This window comes from Empidonax traillii, unplaced genomic scaffold (assembly GCF_003031625.1).
Source record: "Empidonax traillii isolate 1590-97213 ecotype Southwest subspecies unplaced genomic scaffold, ASM303162v1 scaffold139:size1643147, whole genome shotgun sequence".
Classification (NCBI taxonomy): Eukaryota; Metazoa; Chordata; class Aves; order Passeriformes; family Tyrannidae; genus Empidonax; species Empidonax traillii.
Genome location: NW_020955332.1, coordinates 1,529,400 through 1,553,503, shown reverse-complemented (window position 1 = coordinate 1,553,503; position 24,104 = coordinate 1,529,400). Strand labels below are relative to the sequence as shown.

The 24,104-nt window shown below is 41.6% G+C and overlaps 1 protein-coding gene across 4 annotated transcripts in view; it reads left to right on the top strand.

The window, feature by feature from the left end:
- Positions 1–2,846: 2,846 nt before the first annotated feature.
- FAM135A (family with sequence similarity 135 member A) overlaps positions 2,847–24,104 on the top strand; it is an 81,821-nt gene continuing 60,563 nt past the window's right edge. For 3 of the 4 annotated variants that reach the window (XR_003571261.1, XM_027884200.1, XM_027884198.1), the window contains exons 1-3: positions 2,847–3,162; positions 17,627–17,712; positions 21,506–21,626. Coding sequence is in view for 3 of the 4 variants with exons in the window: in XM_027884200.1 (XP_027740001.1) it covers positions 21,550–21,626 (77 nt within the window). In the remaining variant the exon portion in view is untranslated. Of the gene's footprint in view, positions 3,163–5,009; positions 5,133–17,626; positions 17,713–21,505; positions 21,627–24,104 lie in introns of all 4 variants that reach the window. The other variant, XM_027884199.1, reaches the window with a different exon arrangement.

Sequence of the window (24,104 nt, the reverse complement as noted above, 5' to 3'; positions counted from 1 at the left end):
ACTTTTCTTTTTGTCCACATTTACACATTTTGCAGAAAAACTGTTTATTTACATCACACTCTTCTTAAATGGCCTCCTGATAGACCAACCACTTGTGCACACTCTTATCAAGCTTCCTTGTCAGAATATCCATTGTGTATTCTTCTCCCAGAACCAAGATTGAGCTTCACCCAGTTTTCCAAGACTTCTATGGCTCCACTCTAGTTCACTGGCCCTTTAACACATTATTCTTCTCCCACACTTTGCTTGCTATACTACACACAGGAACAGCGTAGAAAGAGCCTCAGGTTACCACTGGTTAGGGCTGCTCTGAAACTGGAAGCAGTGCTGTTGCTTTCATGGGGCTTTACATCTGGATTCCCAAACCTGCTTCTCAGTTCAGCTACTGGTGGCCACACAGCTTTTGTTTCCTAGTCTCCATGAGTTTGATGCTAGCTAGAGGACCAGTATTAGTGCTGTACTGAGTCATGCAGTCATATCCATGTTTTTTAACAAAATCCTGGACTAGTAAAAACGCTCAGCTCAGCAACATGAGCTAAGGATTTAATTTCATTTCACATAGAAAAGAGCTGCAGCAGAACTTGCATTGCAGAATTGGGTTTCTATGGTCTCTTACATCATATCTAAGCAATCAGTTACTTCCAGGCATTCCTATATTAGTTATTATTTAGGATAGTCCATAATTTCATGATAGGTAATAAGTAATGCTTATCAGTGCATCCAGTCTTAAACAGGGTATTCTTTTTGTGGCAGTTGTTTTATGTACAACACCAAAACTTTAAAAATCTCATGGAAACAAGGGCGGTTTTGCACAGAGAATGAAGAAGCTGCTGCTCCCCAAGGTTCCTTCATTCAGAAGGGTGGTCAGACCATTCCTCTTTACATGAACAAATAGGGAGGCACCAGAAAGCCATGTGGGGTGTGCAGCAGGTGTCAGTGGACCCGCACTCACTGCCACATGCAAAAGAAGGGCATGGTTGGCAGCTGGACTGATTGATGATACATCTTCACAAGCAGATTTTGGTGAAGGAGGAAATTCAGTTTCTCTAATGGGAGCTCTGCCATTTACGGGAACAAGCTGCGAGTTTTCTGCTTGTATCAGGGGACAAGGCTGTTGCCAAGAAAGGTTTCCTCCATTTAACAGAAAGAAGCCTGCAAGACAAATTCTTCTAATAGCAGAAGTCCAGTCAAGGTTAAGGAGAGATAAAGAAACAAAAATTACAAGCCAAACAAGTATTTATCTGTACAAACATATAAAGCCCATCCAGGGTCAGGCTGGCTTCTGGACTATTTAGCAATGAGAAGATCAACAAAATCTGGCTCTAATGAGATCCACAGGCACTGGTGCTGAGCATCTTTTTGTACAAAGGTACTGTATTTCTGAGATAGGTTTGAGGTGTGTTGTGTTTAGGCCTGGTGGGTCCTTTTGTCAGCCACAGACAAACTGCTCCAGTAATTTTTTGTTGTCAGATCTGACTCTGCAGGACCATGAAGCAGTTACTCAAGCCTATCCCAAAATAATCAAGCGTAAAAAAGCGAAATAGCAGCCACTGATGCTTTCAAAACTGCCTTATTAAAAAGCCGACACTCACATGGCCTTGATATATCAGATGCAAGTTTCATTTAAATCATTAATCTCCCATGAACTGACATCTCTGTCACGAAAATTAAATTTCCAAATAACCATGAGTTCAGCCTGCAGTAAGTTTCTGCCAGCAGTGATCAGTACAAACAGATTTTACAGAAACAAACAGATGCTGAGAACTCGCAAGGATGTCTCACAAAGCTGTTTTTGGTACTCCATGGCCATCAGCTTCCCATCTCTCTGTTGTTTTTCCCAACCCAGCATCATTCAGGCTCACTTCTTTCACACTCAATTTTCTGTCTGCGCGTCTGGATGCTAAATCAATTGGTGACAAAATTATTGAAAGAATCCTATACAAAGACTAACAGATAAAATTTAACATTGCTGTCCACCTGACTGGCCTGAAAGAGCCTCTAAACTAAAAGCAAATCCTCTGCTTCGTAATTCCTCTTTGCAAAACAGCTATAGAGTTAGGTTTGGCTTTGAGATGGGAAGCCCACACTAGGAAAAACTATCTTTACACAAGTTTTCTTCACATCCAAGATTTTTTTTTTTCAATGAAGGTAAGCAGATAGAAGAACAGGATTTTTCTTCAGACACACGATAATTTTGCTTGCAGTAGTTCTGTGAACAAACTAATTTTCAAGCTACATGCCACAGTTGTTAATGAGACTGTAGTACCCAGCACCTCTTCTCCTCAGCGTTAAAGACCATCAGTTTTATTAGTACCGCTTATAGCCAACTTACTTCAATTTTGGTACCACGTACTGCTAAAAGGTCTTACTCCAGGAATGAGAACTTTTTCCCCATAAGCGCTCATTATCTCCAGTCCTCCACTCTGGCAGGTGCCCCACGGCTCAGCCTGCCCCAGCACGCCGGGGAGCCTTTCCCCCGTGGGCTGCTCCCTGCACAGCCCCGCGCCCAGGCCGGGACAGCGGGTGTCGCGCAGGCAGCGCTGGCGGCCGCGGCAGGAACGGAGGCCTCCCTCGCCTTCCAGCGTGCGCCACGAAGGGCACTGTGGGGGAGCGGCCGCGGGTGGAAGGCACCCAGGGGCAAGCCCGGGTGGGTCAGTCCCTCCCGCCCCCGGAGGTGTCCCGGCCTTTCGGGGCCGCCCCGGCCCGGCCCTGCGGAGCCGCGGGAGGAGCCCGGCGCGGCGGGGCGGCAGGGGGAGCACGAGCACGGCCCGGGGCTCCGGCTGCCAGGGGCGGCCGCCGCAGGAGCCGCACGGGCGACTTGTCGGAGCCGGAGGGAGGCGGCGCAGAAAGCCCAGCGCGGGAGCCGGGGATGCGGCCGCTGCCGTCGGCCTCTGCCTAGCCGCGACCGCGGCCCCCCGGCGGCGGCTCCAGCGCCCGCCGCCCCTCGGCGCCGGAGCGCAGGAAGCGGCGCCCGGCTCCCAGAGCCCCCCCTCCTCCTCCTCTCCCCTCCCCGCCCAGCGCAGCGAGGGCGCTGGCGGCTCGGGCCGCCGCGGGAGCAGCAGGCGCTGGCGTCGGATGCCTGCGCTACGCCATCCCGGTGCTGCCGCGGCCTGGACTCCGCAGGGAGCGCGGGCGATCGGCGGCCGCTCCTTTGTGTCCCAGGTCGGTGCGGGTGAGCGGCGAGGGGGACGCGGGGGCGGTGGGGCAGAGCGGCGGGACCGTGTGCCGACCCCTACCGCAGGACGGGAACAGGCGGTATGCCCGCAGGCGTGGCGGGCCAGGGACTTGTTTGTGTGGGGCTGACCCCCCTCCCCGCACCCCGGCAGGAAAACCTCGGGAGTCTCCCCGCAGCCCGGCCGACTGGCGTTCGGCACCGCGGGCTCGCCCCCCTCCACCGCGGGGCAGAGGAGGCTCCCCCCGAGCCCCTGCCGGGGGCTGCTTGTTGCCCCCGGGAGGGCTCGTGGCTGGGGAAGTTCCTGCCCGGGCAGCGTTTCGCCGCCGCTGTTGATTGTTTATCGCTCCGAGGCGACGCCGAAAATAGGTCAGAAATAATGTCCAGCTCGTCCCCGCCGCGGAGTGCCCGAGTGCCGTGCGCCGTACTGGGACAGCCGGAGGCGGTTCTGTCTTTCCCCTCCTTCCCTTCCTGAGAAATACCGGATTCTTACAGGTTTGAAACACTGTTTGGGGAAGCGGGGGGTGGTGGTGGGGGGAGTCTTAATTTTTTTTTTTTTTAAATATCGCTTTTTGCGTGCGGTGTGGAAAGTTGCTGGCCGAGCGTTAGGAGCAACTGTTAATAATAACTATTTCCTGGTGCGCCGAGGGCGGCACTGGCGGCTCCCGCCCGCCCGGCCGTCCGAGCGGGCACAGCCCGTGCCCTGCGGAACGCGGGCGGTGCGGGGCAGGGAGCGGGCAGGGCGCTGCGGTCCGGCCGGGCCCTGCCTTCAGCAGATGCTCGTAACCCCTGTTACCGCCCGTGGCATCTCGTCAGGGCTTAGCTAACGACCAGGGTGCTAACAGCAAGATTTTGCGTGGTCAGTAAGCGCTCTGGTGGAAATAATCTTTCCTTCTTGTGTTATTTTAAGCAAAATTTCCAGCAGAACCTATTTGAAAGCTTTATTTGATGATTATGTGTTACAAACGTACCACTTGGAAGAGCAGCTGCGTAGCATGACAGATCTTAAAAAATTGTAGTAGGTGGATTTGTAGTCACGTTGATGTTATAACTGAAGAGGTATTTGTGCTGAAGGGTTTAAGCCCACTTCCCTTTTCTCCTGCTTGCAGTGGATTTTGCTGATTGAAAGGTAACGAGCTACTGTTTGAGATCTTACATTTATCAAGTAAGTGGGCGTAGATGTCTGTTTTGTTTTACTGGGGTTTGCTTTGTTTTTTAAGTGTCATTCAACTAGCTTAATGTTGTCTTATACATAGGCAAAGGCTGAGCTAAAATCCACATGCACCACTTTTCAGTTTGCTGGACCAATAGCAAGTAGTGAATGCTACTGAATCTATTTACTCTGGAAGGGAATGTATTACATTTTCATCCATTAAGTAAGTCCTACTTAGCATTTTGATTGTGAAGATAAAACTGCTGGGCCCTTGTTAAGGGATAAATGACACAGCTCAAACCTGGTTCAGTAAAGCCCTGCTTTGCTGCAACATTACAGCTTTATTACAATGAAATAATTTTGGATTTGTGGAGGAGCAAATTAGGTATTTCAGCACAGTTTTTATTATTGCATTCAACAATTCATTGCCCATTAGAACCGAAAATACTGTTTTGTAAGAAGTGAACAGTAATCCAGGCTCTAGCTGTATCTTTGCAAATACTTTAAATGAACGAAGCACAGAACTGTCATTTTGTTCTGTTTCTTCCATATGACTGTGCCAGTAATCGCAGTGTGAATACCTGCATTTGGTATATCAGAGCACAGCTTTAAATCTTAGTCTGCATTTTCCTTGGATGGACCGACTTGTTTTCCTTTTCCTACCTCTCATTTTTCCTCCTGTAGCTAGCATAAGTCAATTCTTCAGCTTTCCTTCAGTAACCAATAAAAGTCAGAGAATATGATTTCAAGCTCATTATTTGGAGGGGTTTCAGTGTCCCTTATGTGAAATACAGTCCTACAGAGCTGGTAAGAGCTGACTGATATAACATGTGAAAATACTAGTTTTGTTCTTAAATTAACGCTTTATTAATAAAATTGATTTGTTATCCCACTTCAGATTACAGTCAGTACTACTGGCCTGGGTAGTTTTGGCATGAATAATATTCAGGTTTGGCATGAATAATATTCAGTAATATAGTAATCAGCTGCACACAGCAGCCGAAATCTGTCTTGAAAACTGTGGTTTTGAAAATGTGCCAGACAACCCTGCACATTAGTCGATTCAATTTAATTCCATTGCGATAGAATTTACTTCTGTTTTGAGTTCAGCAAAACTGCAAAAATAACACCTTGGGCTCAGTTCAGATTTCAGAAGACCCCTTGTGTCTCTTCTGAAGCCCTGATGATGGACGTGACAGTATTACCTGACGTTCCAGTTTTGTGGTTTTAACGTTTCCCCTGGAAGTACCTGGGTTTCAAAGCTCAGTTGTAGGATTGTCTCTGGCATTTTTTTCTCACATAGAAGAATTAGTGAATACAGTTCCCAAGCAGGGAGAGAGATGAAACTGAGATCCGTTACTCTCTCTAGCATTCCCTATTGACCTCGCTAGTTAGTTCTCTGCTGAGAAAGACTCTGACACGTTCTGGTGGACTTGGTTGTTGTTGATTTGAGACATGACAAACACTCTCTGATGTTTCTATTAGTATCTCGTTCTCTGGTTTACAGTCTGTTGGTTTGGTGTGAGCTCTCTTGCTGGAAGGGATTAGATTGGGATATGAATGCCACAGCCATCTGTCTGGTTGGGAAGGTGCATAGGAAAGCAAATCCTGGCAGAGTGGTAAGGCAGATTATTGTGAGTGGCAAGGTTTTGAACTGCTGTAGGTGAAGATATGGGAGCCCTGTCTGAACTCTGACTCTTGTACGTTTTTTTTCTTTGAAGAGAACCTATTTGTCTATACCAACCAAGGAGGCAGATAACTAAATATTTATTAATGTGATGCTAAGAGTACTGGTGTCTCTCTCCTGGGCTGGGTGTTGTCCTGAAAAACTGTGAAAGTTCAACTTGTACCAAAGATGGACCTCAGTGTGAGAATTATAATCAGTGGTTGTGAACCTTTGTTCAGCGATTGTGAACGGTTACGTTGACCTTGTTTCAGTGTTTGAAGTTGTTATTGATAAAGACGGGAACTCCTCATGCTTGCTTTGGAAATGTTTGGTCCTATGCTTTGTGTGTCCCCTTTTCCCCTGTATGAAAAATATAGTCTTACTAGAGCTTTAATTCCTCTCATGACAGGATAGATGAGTAGCACCTGTATGTTGATCAGCAGTTGTTCCTGATGGGTATTTGTTTTGCCAGCCTGCTGTTGTATGTCAGGTACTTCTGACAGGCCATTGGCTCAGAGAGCTTGTAGCCAAAATAGGTATTCCTGGTTCAAGTAACAGCACATAAATGCTTTTAGTTAACTATGAGGATAACGTAGAGTTTCTTGAATTATGAATTATTTCATCTTGCCTTTGTTTTCCCTTCTAATGAAAAAGCTTGAAAAATGTGATTTTTTGGTTACTGAAAACTTTGTGTAGCAGCTTTGAATTGCTTTAAATGTAGTATATAGGATATCCTATAGGAATGTTCAAGTTCCTATATCCTAGTTATATGGTTTAGTGGTTACAGTGGTAGTGCTGTCTTGATGTTTGAACTTGATGATCTTAAATTTCTCTTCCCACATTGATGATTCTGTCCTGTGACTCTCTTAAGTCACAATCCTGCTGCTTTAAATGAGGAATGAGAGACTGGGTTTAACTGGTTGAATCCACTCAATAGCCACTTTTTTGGTCCTTGTGAGCTTGCTACAATCAGACTACGCTTCTGAATAAATGCTGCTTTCATATTTTTCTACCACAGCCAGGCAAAACAATAAAGTGTCCTTACGTTCTGTTGACGTTAATGCACCGTGTGTTTTCTCTGTGGCAAGGCGTGTGATTTTATGTTCATTATGCATCTGCTGTTTTTGGCCTTCTCTAGCATTTTACTAAGCACCTTTTGAACACATTCATTCCTGGAATATATCTCATTAAGTATTGTGTATAGACAATTCAGTCACTGCAAAAGTACGAACATAGCGGTTAAAAATATTTATGCATTCATTTCTAGCAAAGATAGTTGGTATGTTGGTAATGTAGTGTTGCTGGTATTTGTAGAAGTCTGATGCACAAATTGTCTTCCTCGAAGAACAATTCGTGGAACCTTTGGGGTAACAAGAATATACAACAAAGAGTGTACAAGAAAAAAATCTGAAAGGGAGGAAATAAGTTTGCCATGGTTTGGGGTCAGGAAGAAGTCAGGTGAGCAAACTGTGTTTACCTCAAGCAGGACAGCACTATTCTTGGAAAGAAGAGGCAGAGAAATAAGGAACAGAATCAAACCTTGCAGAGCTCAACTTACAAGAAGAGTAAAAGTTGAAAACGCTAAAGCATTTTGAAATTACATCAACTCTATTTTTTGCTAAATGGTTTCAGTACTATTTTTTTTCTGAGTGGATTTTCTGTAGATGTTTTGGAATTGGGAACATTATCATCGCAAAAAATCCTGAACTTTATACTGTGTGAGCAGTTTTGTTGGAAACAAGATACAAAATCTCACCAATATTTCTTACTAAAAATAAATAAAACATGTCCACATTTCTGAATTGCATGTCTTGTCTCAGGAAAAAAATACATTTATATTTTGTGGATTTTTTTAATTTTCAAGTGAAAAGTTAAAAATTTGTTACCTCTAATACTGTATAATTATAAATATTCATACATACATTTATATGAATATGGTTTTCTGAATCTCATTTATGAAATAAATCACAAATATCTGCACACCACGCCCTCAAATTCTTAGAATTAAGAAGAAATCTACAGCATTCGTCAGTTAGTTGTGCAGGAAGCCTTACACTTGACTTCTGATACTTGAAATAACAAACTTGTTTGTTTTCTAGATACAAGTCTGCCCACTATAATCACAATCTTGTTCACGTGCTGTGACCTCATGAATTAATCCCTGTTACTGATCATGCCATAAATCACTCATTACCTGTTGCCTAAAGGATGTCAAGAGAGATAAGCTTATAGTGCTTTCTAGCTATAAAATAAACTGAATTCTCTTTATGCTGTAGATGATCTTCTAAATAAGTGAGGTTTCCCTTTAAATTTTCATATCAGAATGGCTTGCAGTGTACCTTTTGTCTTCTTTCTATTGAAATTTACAGCAGAAATGTAGTAGTGTTTGTGCTTCTGCAGAAGAAGCTGTACTTTCTTCCCAGGATGTCAGTTCAGTTGTCACTTGCTGATTTTTCTGCATGATTGTGTATTTCCATGTAAAAAAATGTGTAATTAATGCTGCTGGGTTTTAGTAGTAGAGGTAGTAGTATTTGCATATCTAGTGCTTTTAAACTGAATTTAAAATTGTTCGCCTGCCTATTTATATAGGCCCATCTAGCTTTCTGTAAATGCACATATATGTTTTTAAAAGATTTTCTGAATTTTTGGGGTAAACTCTTGACATTTTACCAGCTGTCAGTCAATTCTAGGGCCTGTACTTTCACGCACCACTGACCTTCAGTCCCTCACCTTGATGAAATAATCAGACTAAATTGTGCGAAGGTATTGAGGGTGTTTGAAGTACTGAGACAGTGAGGCATAGTAGAAAACATATGTTTCACTGCTTCACATGTAAAATAGCTTAGAGGAAAAAAACCTTGTAAAGGTGAGGTCAATACTAGACTTGAATGTAGAAGTGAAGACTTAGATCTCCAATTTTGCAGCCATTCTATTGTGCTGGACTTCTTTTTCTAATGAGAGCTCTTTCTAATGAAAGCCCTTGTTGCTGAGGCAGAAGCTCTGAGCCGTAGGGTTTTACCTGCTGTTAATCTTACCTTGCATATTCTTAAGAGACAGCCTCTTCTGTGGAAAGTGCGTTGTACGTCTCTCAAATTTGATGCTACAGATGTTTGGGGCTGAATTTGGGTTGGTGACTAGAAGCTCTGACAGATGTGTTACCTGCCTTTTGATTCAAACATGTAAAAGCTGTTGGTTTTTAGCTAAAAAGATGAATTTTCCTGGCGAGTCGGTATGGTGAGCTTGTCAGTTTGTTCTTCTCAGGTAGGACAGGAAGGAACAATGAGCTGTTTGGAAACCAGTCAGCCATGCTGTTTGGGGCTGGGTGGGGAAAGCCTCTGATGACTTTGGTTCCGAGTTGGTGGGCCTTTTTCCCCTGGATGTGTTATACTGTATTTAATAGGAGGTTTTACTTATTCTAATTAAAGCAAATTTTAAAGCAGCATATAAGGGATTTAATGGTTACAGAATGTTAGTACAGGAATTTCTGACTAAACATGACAAGTAAAGGGTAGGAGAAAAGGAGTGAACGAAAACTGTTCCGTGTAAAATGTTGTCAAAAATGGTTTAAATAGCACTGGTGATAGTTCAAGCTAATTCAGAAATCAGTTTACTGATTTGTTTTGATGTAACCCTTCAGATCTACTCATTGAAGTTACTGAAGGGAATCATTATATTTGTTTTGTTTCCTGTATGTTATTTTGGAAACAGAGCTGTGCCATTTTAGATTTGTGTCAGTGCTTTTAGCAGCTTCTCACACATCAGCGTTGTTCTGTTAGCGAAATGCCGCACGGGGAGCAGAAGGTGAGAGGGGCATGAAACCTTCAAGCTGCAAAATAAACAAAAGCAAAACTTGAATTTGAACTTGGTAAAGCTGGTATATTTTTCTATTTAATAGGGGCTCTTTAAGTAAGGTATTCTGGTGCTGTAGTGAGGAGGGAGGAATGCCAGTGCCACGAGGGAGGGTTGCAGCTTGTGGAGCTCAGGTAGAGCAGGCTGTGGTAACTAAGGTGGCCCTGTCTCTCTCTCTTTCCTCCATGACAGGGAGCGGAAGAGCCCTTCTTCAGCAAAAATTGTTCCTGTGTCCCAGTGCCAGCTGTTGGTTGGTGTTTCTGGGCCTGTTGAGACAAAGCTGCTGAAAGCTGCTCTGCTTTCTGTCCTTCTGTGCCTTCTTCATGAAAGAAATGGTCTGGGTTACCAGGCAGGGTTCCCAGGTGAGAGGTTTCCTCCCTGGGAAGCCAGGCCTGTGAGTAGGGAGCAGAATGTGCCCTATGGAACAGGTCAGAGGTTAGACTGGGGTGTCGCTTGGGCTCTGGGGTTGTGTCCTTCCATGGAGGAAGCGGGGTGGGTGGGGGGGGTTACTGTTCCAATTTTTGAGGTGAATAAAATGAAGGAATGGAGGATAAGAATACTGACTCAGGAACAGCCGTGAGAAGAGGCTGTTTCTCTTACCTTGCTACTCTGCTGTGCCAAGGCTGTGGCTTACGGAGGCAGGCAGGATGGGGGGACAGTTTGCCAAGGAACTGCCGTGCTGTGCTGCCGCTTGCTTCCCTTCCCCGCGCTGCAATGGCATTGCTATTTGTGGAGCTGTGCTTTGAAACCGGATAAGGAAGTGATCTGATCAAGCCCTGCAAAAATAGATTATTCTAAAACGGTAACTAATTAATTTTAAAATGCTGTCCCACAAGCACTGTGTTGGCAGTGTTGTGGGGGCGATATACTGCTGCTGTGAAGATGTGAATGAGCACCTGGGGTAGAAACTTCTGAAGCTATTGCTGGTGTGGAAAATTTCATTTAGTTTCATAGGCAAAGTTGGCTTGAATTCTTGCTTTGCCCTTCCTCACTTCTTCAGGGTTAGATGTTAATGTAGGTTCAGATAGATCAGTGCAGCTGTTGGTGGACCTGTAGGACCTGTATTTAAATCAGTGAAATGCTGCTGTTTAAATTATTAAAAACAAACAAACAAACAAAAAACCAAAACCAAACCAAAAAACTACAACCTCCCAGAATTTACAAAGTAGCCTCCAAAATAGCTGTAAAGGTTTGTTTTGGTGCTGGTGGACTTTTTGCTCCCCACAAATGCCAGTACAACTGCAGAGATGGCTGTTTGTGGCATAGGTGCAAGCAAGTCTGCAAGGGTAATGGAGAGAAGTAACTTAAAGACTTTGCTGCTCATGATATGTAATGTGCTATTTTTTCATGGTGGTTACTGACATCCAGTCTTCCATGTATGCCTCAGCTCTGCTCAGTTTGTTCAAGCTACCATCACAGTTACCTTTGATCAGTGTTGTCTTAACTTGACACTTGTTTCTTCAGAAACTTCTTTTCCTGAGTATTTGTCAATAAAAAAGCACACCCAGTACTCTGTGTACTGTGTTTATTCCCTTCCCTTCTAAAACAGCTTAAGGAAAGAAGTGAGTGATTTAATTTTATTATGTTTTTTTCTTGGAGGGGGCAGTATGTGTTATTTGTTTGGTTTGGTTGTTGGGGTTTTTTTGCTGTTGTGTCAGATCTGTTTTGCTCCAGGCTTTAGTAGTAGAAAAGAGAATGGGGGACATTGAGAATAGAGCATTAAAATTTTGTGCTTGACTTGTTTTAGTAATAGCTATGTGAACTTAGAAGTGTAGATATGTTTCAACTTAGTACTCTTAGATTTGGAGGTGAGCAGCACGTCAGTTGCTGGAGGTGCTACCTGAGGTTGCAGAGAGATGTGTGGCTCTTCCTCACCTGGTCAGTATGAAGATAAGCAAGCACCAAGAGAGCTTAAAGTCTTTGACCAAATTGACATGTAGATGTTTGTTTGCTACAGTATGTTTTTGGAAAGCTATAATGCACATTGTATGACATCATTAGGTCATTGATTGCAGTGGTAGTCTGCCTAATTGTCCTTCGGCTTTACACTTTTGTCATTCATCCATAACTAAATTACACTTTGTACTAGAATAATGTGGATTTGACTATAAAATTAATGCATATTTTGTGTAACAGAAGAGTTGCAGAGAGGGTCTTGGAAACTTATAGTCAGAAAATCATGAACAAAGAAAGAACAAAATAAAGATCTTTGACTTTTTTCTGATGGGTATTGAATAAAGGCAGTGGACAGATACTATAAGAAGCTAAACCCAATGTTTTATATTTCTAGAGTTTTTTCAGTTTGGGGTGGTTTTTTGCATTGAAAAATCAAAGAATCAAACTTAGATCTATGTGCTGTAATGCTTACCTTTGTTAAAATGGTAGGAAACTGGAAGCCAGGCTACAAGGAAATTGGAAATAGTGTGGCCAACGGGGCCAGGTCAGTGAACATCACCCTGTACGTGGCACTGGTTAAGCCACATCTCAAATAAATAGTGTGTTCAGTTTTGGGCCCTCGCTGTAAGAAAGACATTGAGGTGCTCGAGCGTGACCAGAGAAGCACAACGAGCTGGCGAAGGGTCTGGAGCCCAAGTCTTATGAGGAGCAGCTGAGGGAGCTGGGGTTGTTTAACCTGCAGAAGAGGAGACTCAAGGGAGACCCTATCACTCTACAGCTACCTGAAAGGAGCTTGTAGCCAGGTGGGGGTTGGTTTATTCTCCCAAGTAGTAGTGACAAAGTGAGAGGAAATGGCCTCATGTTGTGCCAAATAATGTTTAGACAGGAAAAATTTCTTCATTGAAAGGTGGTCAGGCATTGAAACAAGCTGCCTAGGGCAGTGGTGGTATCACAGTCCCTGGAACTGTTCAAAAAACGTGTGTGGAATTGGCACTTGAGGACATGTTTTAGTGGTGAAGATGACAGCGTTAGGTTAAGGATTTGGATTTGATGATCTTAGAGATCTTTTCTAACTGTAAAGATTCTGTGATTTCATGGAAAAAAAATTAAATCAAGGATTATATTTTTAAAGATGTAGTAGCCAGCCCCAAATCAGCCGACTTTATATTGGGTTATTAACATTAGGTGTTGAAAAATAAAATAGGTTTTGATAGAGTACTCCTGTGTATTTCTGAAAGAACTTATATTTATAAGAAAATCCTGGCAGTCACTGTTTTTCTGTGTTGACCCATCCAGCCTATCACCACAGATGCTATTACTGTAGGAACTACCAAGGAAGTGGTTTTGTGACCACTGATCCTGGATCAGATTTACTATCAGGTTATCCCCTAATGTAACTTTGATCAGGCAGCCAAACTATCACATTTCTTAAGTTAATAAGAGTACGGAATATATCATGTGTGCTGACTTAATGCCTACTGTGGGAGGAAATACAGTAAGTATTTGGCATGAAGCCTTCCAATACAAAATCAACCTGTCAAATCTAAACTGTATTTACTGTCTTGTCAAAGCATGACCTCACAGCAGGTATCGGAACAATGACTCAACTCTGTAAATTGTGATGTTTTATATACAAAGGACAATAAGACAGAATTATTACCTATTAAAAATAACTTACTGATCATATACAGTTAGATTTATTTTTAATTTCTCTTGAAATAAAAGCTTTATTTTTTTGACAGTAAGTTTGCTTGGGGTGGGACAGAAGTCGCAACTTTCTTTTGGAGACTCTTTTGGTTTGTAAAATACGGCAGAGTAGTGACATTAACAGTCATTGCAGATATTTTAATGCCACATTCACCCATATAAAAGTTATTTTTCATTTAATGACATTGCTTAAGACATGGGATTCAAGGAGAGAGAGCTTTCTTCCTTTGTAGAAATACGAGAATGAAGTATATTTTATGTACACTTAGGTAGTTAATTCTTTCTGAAGAACCTATTCAGTTGGGCAGAATCAAATTAGTTTAGTAAGCTTCCCTCTCCTACTTTATTAATTCTTACCTGGTGCATCCTTCATAAATTCTTGAGATTATGAGAAGGTGAATGTATTAAACTATGGAGTTTAGGTTTTTTAAGTGAAAATACCAAAGCCTGCAATTTATCTTTTGCTTGGTTTTTTTTTTTTTTTTTAATTTCCTGTAAGATCCTTATATACTTTTCACATGAAGTTCCAAAATACTTTTAGTTTATTATTTAAGCACTTATTTTTGCTTTTTCCCCTGTATTGCTCTTTGAATAGGTTGTTAGGAAAAGATAAGTTGTGAGTTCATTCATGGAAGATGAAAACCGAAACAAGGAATTAATTTATGGATTTATTTCTACATTTGCAGATGTATTTCTAGATACATTGCTTCTTCTGTAGTTGAGTGTGGTTATTTTCTTCACTGTTTTTGAGGTAGCTCAACTTTACTGCTAATTTGCATTGTCCACTCTCCCTGGTTCTTAGCAAATAGTATTTGGTTCACTTTTCTCACTCAACCAGTGCATGGGACCAAAGTAGGACAAACTGGCTGGCATAATGTGGTAGCACATATCCTGAACTGATACTGCTTTTCATCAAAATGCTCCATTTTAGCAGTTTCTGTCTCAAAGTCAGTCACATTTGTGCCAGTTATTTCATTGGCTTTTAATCATAACTTAAAATGTGGGTTTTGTTTTTAGGGAAGTCTTTGTAAAAAGCAAATAAAACATTTAGTTTGGTTTGGTCATGTTCTGTTTCAACTTTCTTTGCAAGTTACTATTGAAACCATTGCTCAGTTCTGCCTAGTGTAAAAGAGGAGAAGGGATCTCAGAGATGATGCAGTTTTTGTTTAGTGTAAATTGTTGGCTGAAGAGAGAAGACACTGAAGTTAGTGCCTATACTGGGAGGAAAAATTCAGGAATCTGCAAGCATGGGGTCTGTTTTGCAGCAGTGGTTGTGGTGGTGGAGGGAGGAGGACACATTGATAAGACAGTGAGCTTTTAACTGTACTGCTCACAGAACTTTTCATGTTAAACATTTTAATGAGGAAGCTTAGAAATAACATGTCATTTATCAGACAGACAAAGCTCAATGTTAACATAGAAGGAAATAAGCCTAATAAATTCAAGATGAATTATTGTATCATGGGTATGATCTATTAATGGAGAGAAAAAAGAAATAAATGCAACGTCTTAATGACTTCTGTTCTCAGTGGGAATAATCAAGCTGTCAGCTCAAACTAGTGAGTGTGTTGTTTTTATCAGTGTGCTTCAGGGAGGATGAGATATTGGTGCTAAATTTAAAGTAAAAAGTATGAAAAATTGAATTTTAATGCCTGATTAAGTTGGTTGTTTATAGAGCCCATTTAAGTGCCATAGATATCTTGCATTAGCTTTGTTAGAATCAAACCTTCTGGTTGGCTGGGAAGTAGTCTGGGCTTAGAGAACCAGGAATGAAGAAAACTGTAATAGTTGAGGTTTTGCCCTGAGCCCATGAAATTAGGTCACTGTTCAAATATATTTAAGTGTGGTTATTTACTTCACATAATTATTTATACCTGTGAAGCTTTAAAAAAAGTAAATTAATAAATCCTGATAAAAACCAATCTGTTCTGAAGTATTTTTCTAGTGGAAGCCTTGTTGTCTTTTTAAAATTGGGATAATAAATTGAATAAGGTCTCCTAGATATTTCCACTTAAGGGATTTGTTTGTTTGTTTGTTTCCTTGTTTTACAGCATGATGATTATGCAATTCAAAATTCAATTACCAGTTCTTTTCTACCCCCTCACCTTTTTAATTATGGAGAAGCCAGGTTTATTTGTAGTGGTGGGAAGCTCTAGTCTCAACCAGAACATTGTGATACCGCGTGCTGCACAGCTGCAAAAGGATTTCAAAGGGCAGGGGGAGTTATGCTTGATGCAGTAGTCCAGGCTCTCTCTGCAGGGGATGCAGAGAGAGAGGTGAAATGATCAAAATAACAGGCTGGTTCTTTGCAGCACCATGCTGAACTAATACATGCAGTGAATTACGCTTTTTCAGCCTCACGGTAATTAAAATAAAAGAGGATATTAGCTTGGATAAGTTTTGGCTGCATGGATAGATGGGACATATTTCTAATCACATGCAGAAAAATTTGGCAGGTCTTCTGCATAGTCTTGCCAAAGTCTATGAGAACCCAGAGAAAACTAAATGAAAAATACTGTCTAGGTTTGCAGTCAGATTGTGCTAGTATGCACACTCAGAAAGTAGACATTAGGAATAGCCCTGCTGGTCAGGTCAAGAACTTTGTTTTTGCCACACTTAAGTTTCAGCTGCAAACAGTGTCCAAGAAACAGCTAAAATTGGAATTGAAGGCAGTTCTCAGGTTGGGGGACAAACCTGTGAGTCATCAGCACAGAGATAGATGGTGGCTGAATTTCTGTTGGCAGGTGCTGGATCTCTGAGCATAAAGAGGAAGACGGGTAAAAAAAGGTCAGGGATGGAGGTGTACAAAGCTCCTACAGCAACTTAGAGGAAAAATATTACTTGAAGAATGTTAAATGAGCAGCTAAAAGAAGACTGGAGGAAAATGAACACTTTGCTGTATTTTCATTTGCAGATTCTGCTTTTGATTTCCACTGAATATAAATCTAAGGCGAGAAAAGATAGTGTGTTCTCTCTCTCTTAAAAAGGAACTTAGTCCTCTTTAAAACAGAACTAGTATGACACAGGTAGTAATTCAATGTTAAACAGATGGAATAAATGTTGATGCCATTTCTATGCGGTATTATGGTATCAGGATTTTACTCAGTCATTATTGGCAATTTATGGTATCAAAGATATAATACCACATATGACATGCACAAGTAAATTCTATTTTAAAAAATTCTAGATAATGTATTTTTTTATGTTCTATTTTCTCTGTTTTCTTTGCTCTGAAGCTGAGGCAAAAGGAATTAAGTTTCACAGCGTGCCTGCACAAACTGTGATAGATTTTGTGTTTATATTTCTCTGAAACATACAAACGGAAAGGATGCAAAGTTTCTCTAAGAGGGGAGAGCTAAGCATTCTCTTTTCTATGTGTTTGGAATCTAAAGGTCATCAGATGAAAGTGAGATTTTAGATTTTTTTATTGTATTTTTTTTAAATACCTGAATGGTATCAGAATACAGGGGAGATGAACTGATTCTTAATAAACAGTTTTAAGTAGCGCTTGATCAGGACAGGGACAGCTGTGGTGTTGACCTACCTGTAATGTTTGCTCTAAGAAAGTGGATTCTTGGTCTTAAGGCTCTCTTCCTTGTCCCCTGAATTTTGTCTCCTGTGGAGAAGGGACATGAGATTTACTGGGAGAATCTCATCAGACCTTTTTCTGTAAGTTGTCTCCTCCCTGGTAACTATGTAAGACTGCGTGGGGGCATGAGCTTTATTTGATGACTCAGGCCAGAATATCTTTCTGCCTCTTCCTTGCTGTGTTGCTGCTGGTGAGCTTAGATCCTCTCTGAAAATTGAAGAGACTTTGGGGTGGCTGGGGAGGTACCAGAGTCCTCTGGGAGCTGGATTTTAGAATTCCTAGGTGAAGACAAGGATAGTTTTGCTCGACATGTCAGTGTCAGCTTTGCCAGAGCATTGGCTTCACGAGAGGTTCTGGTTTTTTACTTTATTTTGTAAAAATAGTTATCAAACTGCTACACTTGCAAAGAGCTGAAAATTACAGTGCAGGACCCAAGGGCAGATTGTAGAACACTCATAGGCAGCACATGTATGACTGTTGAAGTCATGATAAAGGTTGTTCTTAGGATGCAAGAAAAGAGATCAAATACCATGAGTACTGAAAAGTTCTAGAGGTACTGGTGTTAAAACATTTGCTTGCTTTTTTGTTTTTTAGTTGGAGCAGTATGTTTCTGACAGCAGTAGTGAAGAACTGGAAGACTGGTTGATTAACATACTAAAATGGAGTATTTACCAGTGCAGGTAAGACATTCTTTGAACATCTTTTTGTGGTTTTGTTTCTTAGTGTTGCCTTGCATTTCCCAATACAAGTAGCTAGACTAATGGCAGTGTTACACAAGCATTTCTCTGAAAACAAAGCTGGCTTAGGAGGATTCTGTCTTTTCAGTACATTCACAAGTGCTCTGATGCAGCTGCTGTAAAGTAGCACTAAAATGCTCAATTTAGAAAAAATATAAACTCAGGAAACATTTTTTCCTTCAGATGGACCTTTAAAATCTGATATCCTGTGATCCATTTTGTATTGTGGCCTCAGGAAATATTATTTCGGATAACTAAAGAAGTGGTGAGCGAATGTGGGGAGAGCATGGACTGGCCACAATATGTAGGAAATTTTTCAGCTTAGGAAAACAAATAAACCCCCAGAAGTGTGAAAGAAAGGTTTGGCCTTCAACCTAGGATCAAGTGGCTTTAACTGATATTTTAACTATTGGAGATGTTTACTCTCTGCTGTATATTTTTTTGAATATTGAAATGTTTGATTATAAATGTTAAGTAGCCACCAAAAATTTAGAAACCTCCTGTTCTGTGTATTAGGGTATTTATTACGAGACCTTCTGAAATGGCTTTATATGCTGCATTAAACTCTGTTTCTCATATGTGGAGAGCTCCTACTGAAGGATTCTTTTGCTTCTTACAGGCAGACAGAACAAATGTGCAGTTTAATAGCTTAGTTTCTGAATGCTAATGATGGGCTTTAAAATACAACAATAAACTCATTAAGTATTAAAATGAGTTGTGGAGTTTTGTTGTAATTAAAGTGTGTGATGCTTGCTTGCTGCAAGCGCGCTGATGGCTAAAAAGGCCAACGCGAGATAGACAAGTCCAGTTGCAGAAGGCACAGCAGAGACTCCCCCGGTGATATCGACAAGACACGATTCTTTCTGCGTTGTCTTTTCTCCTCGAGAGTGATCCTTGCAGCAAGCGTGGGTAGAGCCCTTCTCAAATCTTCATTCGCGAAGCCTAGCCATGATAAATTGTGTGAAATTTAGCTGTAAATTTGAAAGGAATCTATATAAGTACATACTTCTTCATGAGTTTTTTTGTTGGCTTTTTTATGATTAGCCTACAAAATTTAAGATTTTGTCCCAGTTTAGTTTCTCCTTTAAAATATTTAATCACTGCATAACACTTTCTATTATATAGTTCACAGAATACTGTTTTCCTTTGTGCTGATATGAAAAACTTGGCAGAAAAGTCTGTGCTTTGTGTCAGCCCAGAGCAATGGGCTTCTCCCAGTTTGTGCTTGTGGAACAAGCTGATGCTCAACAAAGAAAAAGCCATTCTCAGTAGTCAGGTGACAGACTGCAGCCCTGGTTACTTGCAGCAGTGCTTGCTGGGTGTGCCATTCTGTAAACTGGGCCTCAGATCTCTTACTGGTTTTCCAGTTGATCCTGGAGCATGGCACGGATGCTGCTTTTCCAAATACTGTTGATAGCAAGGGCTGTGTTAGTGGATTAAAATACATGGTGGTGTGTCGTGCAGGCCTGTGTTTGGTGGACCCTGTGCTTGGTCTGCAGGGAAAAATTGCCAGTCTGGGTGATTTTTAGTGGGCTGGTTGTGGGTGCTAAATGAGCTGGATACAGGAGGGAGGGAGTGGCCCCAGCTAGAGCTGTATTAGACACAGTGGGAATACGACAAGTTCACTGGACAGCTCATTTGGCAGTAATGCAAGATATAGCTCTCTTAGGTTTTTTTTGTTAACTCATTCATAAAATAGACCTTCAGACCTGTCTAATTGGACTAGTTCTGGATTGTTCTGAGTTTTCCTGCTGGGATCTGGAGAGACACTGAACCATTGCCCAACAACTTCTGCAGGAACAGTCTTCCCTTTTCTTAGTGGAGGCAAACTGTTCAGGGATGTAGTACCACTCATTGTGCCAGGAAGTCAGAGCCATGTGATGTCATCTTCACATGAGAATGTAGTTTCATTGAAATGCTAACTGGATGAGACTGCCCCATGGCATCCTTACTTCAAGTCCTTTTGCTTTTCCCCGGGTATTTTAAAGTGGGTTCCTTTTTGAGGTATTGGACAATTTCATGCACAACCCACAGGATTTGCTGCTCAGCAGCCCAGGGTCATGGTGGGATTAGGAGCTCTGGAGCTCTGCTGTGCAACAGCTCAGGTTCCTTTTACAGACCATATACTTGCACTTTGGTTGGTGGTGCCCATGTGATGACGTGGTATGGCAGCTCCAGAGAATTAGAGTGCATAACATCTTGAATACAGCTTTTAAGACCACTGAGGACATCCCTACTCAATCCTATAGACAAAGCAGTGGAAGAGGGAATTGCTACAAAGCTCTGTAGGTTATTAGTGCCAATCTGTAGCATAACTGTGGCATCATTCAGTTAATCTCTTGACTTTCAAATTGAAATTTGAATGATGACAGGATTTGTAGGCAAACTGGGTTAATAGCGTGATCTAGATGCTGTAGTAGGGGCCCTTGGTCCAAGTTCTACATGTTGTCCTAACTCAGCTTCAGCAGCAAAATTCCTTTTCCCCTGTCCACTGTCACTGCAGTAATATACTGTTTCTATGGTTTTGCATAGTCCTTGTAGGGTCCCTGTATTGGTTCTTAAACCAAGGTTGAAATTAACCTCTTGTTTATAGTTAAAAATCTAGACCTGTACTGTGGTGGCTGAAGTCTTCCAGCTTCTCTAGAGTGAGTACAGAGAGGTAAATCTTATCTTGAGTCATATGCTAAGATAACTTAGCTGGTAGGCTAGAGGTTGCCCCTAAAGGTAACTTGCTTTCAGGTGCTGTGGTGATGACGTTTTTTGCCAGCTACTCTGTTTCAGTCTCAGTAGTACTGCCTGCTACTTCATAAACAACCAAATGCGTGTTGAAAATTTTAGGAACAAAACCCCCCATAATCCATTCAAGCTCCATACAGGGAAGTTTTTTTAATATTTACTGCTTCTGCATTAAACCCAGCAAAAATGTGCTAATATGCATAAAAGATAATCTAGTTTAGGAGGGTTTTTTTTGTTAACTTAGTCCTCAAAACAGACAGTACTTTCAGGAACTGGTAAGTTTGAAGACAAGTGTTTGCAGAAGCTGTAGTCTGTTCTATTAATCTAGTTGATATTGTTGAAGAAAAACCAGAAGAACTTGGTAAAGTCTATAGATTTTAATTTAGGTATCAGCAGGCAGTTGTAAATTAGCAGGAACTTGCCAGTCTGTGGCTTTGAAGATGACAGTGAGTATTAACACCTTACTCTTAACAGAAAATTGACTATAAATAGACATGTTGCCCTTGTTAATTCCTACTTTCCCTCTAGAATCTCTCAATCTAAAACCCTGTGTGACCTGGTCAGACACTTTCTCTTTACTGCTTGGCTACACTGTAATTCAGCTGTCCCTGTCTTCATGCCAGCATTGAGGCACGGCTGCCTGCACGGTCATTCTGCATCAACAAGGGCTGGAAGCAGCCTATGCTCTTTATCTCCTTGTTGGCAGTATTTTTCCCTATCCAGCCAAATAGCAGAGCAGACCTGCAGTATGCAGGTATCAGTAAATGCCAGGATTGTATTATGCTGACAGTGCGTTGTGATGCTTCTGTGATAACATTTGATTCCTTCACAGCAAAGGTAGAAATTACTGTGGACTGGATTTGGTACAGCCTGTATTATTGTTTACCTCAGGGTCTGCATATTTAAGGAAGCTGTGCAAAATTGTATTGTCCTTTTTAGGATCAGATAGGCATTATCTCCAGCTTGTGTTCTAAATAGTGTGTTTTCTGTTTGTTTTCAGTAACTGAGGTGCTGACAAGTTTTGACTTCTTCATCCTCTTAAACATGAGTGAAGTTCAGGCTATGGTAGAATTCTCCGTGGAGCTCCACAAATTCTTCAATGTCGATTTGTTTCAAAGAGGGTAGGTAGTGCGTTCTTTCAAACTTTACTGCAGTGGCTGGCTGATTTTGGAAAGACCTTAATGGGTACTCTGTCATGAAGTGTTGCTTTATGTGTTACTGACTGCTTTTATAATGATTTGAAGTTTTTTATTCCTTATTGGTGTTACAACTCACCCCTGAATGCATGAGTAACTCAGGACTTTGCCAGTAGGTCCCTTGGGGTGGATTAGAGTGAAAGACACTGAGTGGCTGGTGTTTGTAGATATATACATGTAGGGTTTATTTTAGAATAATTTGTTTGCAATGGAAAGCAGGTATGTGGCCATTTTGGTTATTATTATCTACAGTAATATGGCAATATGAAAGCACTTAAGAAAATATGTAAGGGAAAAGAAAGAGAAAGGATAATAGTAAGAACGCATCACCACCCATAGACTTTATGGATGCAGTTTAGTTGTCCATTGGTCTAAGTGGTTATTGAAATCTTGATCCATCTTGTTCTCTTGGGCATGGGGGAAGAAGCCCATGAAACACAAAGTCTGATGGGTTAATATATGTTCAGGCCAGGTGGGAATGCCTGGTACCTCCCCTGGGTCGGGTAAGTTTTCGGTACTCTGGTGAAAGGCCTCAGAAAATTATTCTGGGGGTGCTTTGGGGGTCTTTGATGGTTTATGACCCCTTTGAAGACATGGCAGCTGCCTTTCATGTCAGTGCAGTCGAGCCAGTTATGCTCCATCAGACCTTCCCCAAGGAGGGGGAGGAAGTCTTACAACTGAGCAGAGTTGGGTAAGGGACAACGATTACCACGGTAAAAGACACCATCTCACCCAGCTTTGGCTAGCACACTGGTGCTTCCACAATTGTTTTAAGTTATTAACCATTAGCAGTCCAGTCTCCCATGACTGGAAAGTCATGTTTTTTCTAGGAATTAAAATTAAGTACTCAAGTAATTTGACTTAAAACTTTGGTTGTAATGTGGTATGTTTGTCTAATTGGAGAAGAGGGAAGATCTGTACATATGGAGAATACATTATATTCTTATCCAGGCTTTTACCTTTTTGTGTCTTAATTTCTGTAATCCCTTTTGTTGTAATATGATAGATGTTTGTCTTGAATCTTTTAAAAATGTTACTGCCCCAATTAACTTACCCATTTGTCAGTTTGGCACTGGAGAACTCCAGATGCTTCTCTCTTCTCACTGTGCTATGCCTCCACAGTTACACAGGACTCCATTCTGCCTCATTAGACTCTCCTCTGACTCCACTTGGACTCTGTAGAACTCTTTTTTCACATTCCTTTCATTTGATATTACCTGACTGTCCCAGATTACTTTCTAAGGTCCTTGTTTCCCGTGGCTGTGCAGGAAATAATCCTTTGTAGCTTATTTGCAAGTTATTGGAGGTTATTGGTCATCTAGTATTGTGGTACATTGCCTTTCTGTCAATCCTCCAACAGACTACAGTAAAAATACATGTTAGTTCTTATGGTGTTAATGTTAGATAGGTCTAATTGAGGCTGTGTCAGTGCTTACAGAGAGGGAACAGTGTATATCTGTTGATTTATGATAGCTCCTTCTTCTAAAACATTGTAGAATAACTTTCCTTAGGAACATTTTAGTAACAGGAAAATACAGTCTTGTTTTTAGTCTTGTCATAATTCAAGGCATGTGTGCGTGTGACAGAGTATTGTTTTTGTTGTGGTTTTGATATTTTCTTTTTTTTTTTTTGACATGGTGCATTGATGAAAGTTAACAGGATAATTTTATCACTTTGGGATGCACATAGTTCTTCCACTTTGTATTAGTCCTCTGAGATGGAGTTTTTGGGCAAGAGTGATATAAAAAAAAGGTAGCATTGGAAAGGAGCTTAGAAGAAAGAGGCATAAAATAGTTATGAATCATATCTTGGCTAGCTAGCCTCCATCTTTGCCATGTTACTGTTAGTTCTCATCTATATTTTATTAAAGCTAATTTTTCTCTAAATTTGACCTAAAGCTGGTACTGACAGAAGGGATGACCCGTTATGGTGGCTACTACCTGCAGTCAAAGTTTGTGCAACAAACATCCTTCCCCTGTACTCTGCATTGGTGAGGCCACACCTTGAGTATTGTGTTCAGCTCTGGGCCCCTCAGTTCAGGAAGGATATTGAGGTGCTGGAGCGGGTCCAGAGAAGAGCAACGAGGCTGGTGAAGGGACTTGAGCACAAGTCCTATGAGGAGAGGCTGAGGGAGCTGGACTTGTTTAGTCTTGTTGTTTAGTTGTTAAAAGAGAAGGCTTAGAGGTGACCTCATCGCTCTCTTCAACTACCTGAAGGGAGGTTATAGCCAGGTGGGGGTTGGTCTCTTCTCCCAGGCAACCAACAATAGGACAAGAGGACATGGGCTCAAGCTCTGCCAGGGGAGGTTTAGGTTAGATGTTAGGAAGAAATTCTTTACAGAGAGGGTAATCAGGCATTGGAACGGCCTGCCCAGAGAGGTGGTGGATTCACCATCCCTGGAGG